At 38.7% G+C, this 3508-nt stretch overlaps 1 protein-coding gene across 1 annotated transcript; it reads right to left on the bottom strand.

Annotated features, from left to right (window-relative positions):
• Window positions 1–206: 206 nt before the first annotated feature.
• LOC135232497 (olfactory receptor 4F6-like) lies at window positions 207–1338 on the bottom strand. The gene has a single exon (XM_064291872.1). The coding sequence runs from the start codon at window positions 1306–1308 to the stop codon at window positions 316–318; it is 993 nt and encodes a 330-aa protein (XP_064147942.1). The 5' UTR covers window positions 1309–1338; the 3' UTR covers window positions 207–315.
• Between the last annotated feature and the right edge of the window lie 2170 nt (window positions 1339–3508).

Here is a 3508-nt window from a genome sequence, read left to right as displayed (position 1 = left end):
TCCTTTTTTTATCTTGTTTTCACACTTTATAGCTACTCCATGAGTCTCACTCCCGAGACCCCCCCAACCAAAATCATCTACCTGTAATTGCAAAGAATTCCAAAGCACTATCTTCAGATTCTGCTTAACAAACAACCTGACAAGGAAGGACACCCTTCTGAATGCATAGCTGGGAAAGAGACATAGTAGGCCGATATAGAATTCTCTTTATCAAGGAGGGACAAGAAAAAGATAGAAACTGCCATATATTAATACATGTCTGTAGTATGGGCAGGGAAAGTTAGAGCAGCTTGTCTTTCTGGATATTGATATCACTTAAAACGGCTTCGTAAAACTCAAGATCTGACTTAATAATCTCCTCATTGCCACCTTCATCTCCTTGTTCCTAAGAGTGTAGATGGCAGGGTTCATAAATGGGGTGATAAAGACATAAAAAATGGCAAGGAATTTATCCACTGGCACCATAGGAAATGGCCACAAATACACAAAGATGCATGGACCAAAAAATAAGACCACCACTGTGATGTGAGCTGAAAGTGTAGACAGGGCCTTAGACAAGCCACTGGAAGAATGTTGCCAAACAGTGATCAAGATGAAGATGTAGGAGATAATCAAAATGAAAAAAGTTCCCAACGAGATGAACCCACTGTTGGCAGAAACCATGAGCTCCAATCTGTAGGTGTCTGTACAGGCAAGCTTAATAAATCGAGGAAGATCACAGTAAAAGCTATCCAATTTATTGTGGTCACAAAATGGTAGGTTTACAACAAATACTAGTTGGATCAGAGAGTGGATGATTCCAATGATCCAGGCAGCCACCAAGAGTAAAATACAAGTTTGGAAGTTCATGATGGTCAGGTAGTGGAGAGGCCTACATATAGCAACATATCGGTCAAGGGCCATGATCATGAGCAGCACCATCTCAGTTCCCACAACAACATGAATGAAGAACATCTGAGCAATGCAGCCTTGGAAAGAGATTACTTTTCTTTCCTTGAAGACATCAGAAATCATCTTTGGAGCTGCACTGGAGGAAACCCACATATCAATAAAGGAGAGGTTGGCCAGCAAGAAGTACATCGGGGAGTGCAACTGGGAGTCAGAGACCACTGTGAGCACAATGAGAAGGTTTCCTGAAATACCTGCTACATAGAACACAGAGAAAACTAAAAAGAGGACAAGTTGTATCTCCAATGAACTGGTGAGTCCTACCAACACAAACTCAGACACCACTGAGTGATTTTCTTCCCTCATGGTTTCGTTCAATTTGGAATCCAAATTTCCCTGAAAGAACAAGAGAAATAACATTGAATTACTGGATATATCAGGCAAAGTTCCACTACAGAAGCAGAATTACTAGACAATAATATACAAAGGTATTTGTTTCAAAGATTTGACTTTACATATTCATGGAAGCTTCTTCAGTAGTATCTGTAAAGCTGTTCTCTTCATATCTGATACTGTAGCTTGAAATCCACATGACAGGCAGTCAGGAAGGAAGGTGGATACAAAGTGGGGGATAGAAAGAATAAACTGGAACCCCCTAGCAAGATCTAGAGCCCACAAGCAGACCAAAACCTGTGTAAGTTCACAGTGCCTCTGACCTTGATGGTGTGCATGTTCTGCAGATGCCAAGACCCTTCATCAAGGAGCTAAACACACACCCCAGGCAGGAGTTAGAGAAGCTAAAAGAGGATCCCAAGGAAGGCGGCACAGTTGCAGGTCCATCCACTGTCTTTCACCAATGAGATGAGCCAGCAGATAAGTAACATGTGTGAGCTACAAAAATGGCTGCTGCTTAACTTCTGCCTTCCAAACCTTTCACAAGTATGTCTCTTGAAGCCCACCTTAATAGGAAACATACAAGAAAGGAAATTCTCGGAAATGTCATGCAGCTTACTAACAAAGGTCCGGGTAAGAAAGAAAATATACCAATTTTGAAATTTAATTATTATCTCTTTTTCACTCAGTAAAAGCTCAACCATACAGGTACTTCAATCTTTTTTGACAAAGGCCATAAAACCACAGTCCCTAATCTCACCCCATCTTCCAACAAATTCCCCTCCTTATTTTTACTAGCTCTGTGAAAATTTCATAGTGGAATTTCCTCTCGTGTCAAGAAACCACCTCAAGTGAAAATACCGATAGAGTTTGGTGATGAAAGGAAAACGAAGGTACTATGTATTATATGGCAATAAATTGTTGCTTCTCCTGGTCCACAGGGACATCAAAATGTCAGAGAGTTTGGGGGTTGACCTTTCTTTCTCCCTGTTCCAGGTATTTTGACAAGGTTTCTGGGATTAAGAATTGGTCTGTGGACAATCTAGGCATTGCAATGATGGTTTAGGAATCAGGAATCAGTTTAGCGAGGTTCATTTCAGGCCACCCTATACATATTTCAGATAGGATTCCCCATGTGAAGGAAACCAGAAACTAATCTGATTTCCAAATTGTACATCCAGGACTAGTCCTAAAGAATGTGAAAGTTGATCTACGTTTTCAGTTAGCATGCTGCAGTTCTCAGAAAAAATACAACTGTTCAAATAAAAAAAGAAGAGAAAAATGTACCTTGTATTCTAGCCATTGAACATCCAGGAGGTCCCAGGGACCCCACAAAAATATTTACCAGCACAGAAAATATTTGTGTTCACCAACATGTCTAGCGGATAGAAAACAATAAATATTGTTCAGTAGATCATTGGATGGTTAAATGATTCTATGCATAGAGGCATGGATTAATATTTGGATGATTGAATGTGACATTTTATTTGGCTCATTGATTTTCAATATTTATTTTCTTTCATCAAATTTACTCTGTAATTTCCTTTCTCTTTTTAAATAGACCTGTTCTCTTTTGGAAACCCTGGTAGCATAGTGGTTAAGAGCTATGGCTGCTAACCAAAATGTCAGCAGTTCGAATCCACCAGACGCTCCTTGGAATCCATATGGGGCAGTTGTACTCCGTCCTATAGGGTCACTATCAGTTGGAATCGACTCCATGGCAACAAGTTTAATTTTTGATTTTTTGGTTATACAGCTACATTAATCAAAACAGCCTGGTGCTAGTATAAAAATAGACACATAGACCAATGGAATAGAACTGACAGTCCAGAAATAAACCCACATGTCTATAGTTAACTGATTTTTTAAAAGAGTGCTGAGTCCACTTGATGGGGGAAGAAGAATCTCTTAAATAAATGGTGTTGGGAAAATTGGATTTTCACATGCAAAATATCAAATATGACCCATGCCTCACACTGTTCACAAAAACAAATTCAAAACAGATTAAGGATATAAATATGGAAATTAAAACCATAAAATTATTAGAAGAAAATGTAAGGGCAAGGCTGACAGGCTTAGCTTTTAACAAAGGATTATATAATATAATAACAAAAACAAAAACAGCAAAAGATAAAATAAATAAATGAGACCTCATAAAAATTTTAAACTTTTGTTTGTCAAAAGACTGCCAAAAAAATGAAAAGACAAGCTAACTACTGACGGAATA

This window comes from Loxodonta africana, chromosome 10, assembly GCF_030014295.1.
Source record: "Loxodonta africana isolate mLoxAfr1 chromosome 10, mLoxAfr1.hap2, whole genome shotgun sequence".
In the NCBI taxonomy this organism is placed as follows: Eukaryota; Metazoa; Chordata; class Mammalia; order Proboscidea; family Elephantidae; genus Loxodonta; species Loxodonta africana.
The sequence above is the reverse complement of the archived record's forward strand: the minus strand, read 5'-3'. Positions and strand labels throughout refer to the sequence as shown.

Coding starts and splice junctions, on each gene's coding strand:
- LOC135232497 (XM_064291872.1), bottom strand. CDS start 1,308: ATGTTATTTCTCTTGTTCTTTCAGGGAAATTTGGATTCCAAATTGAAC.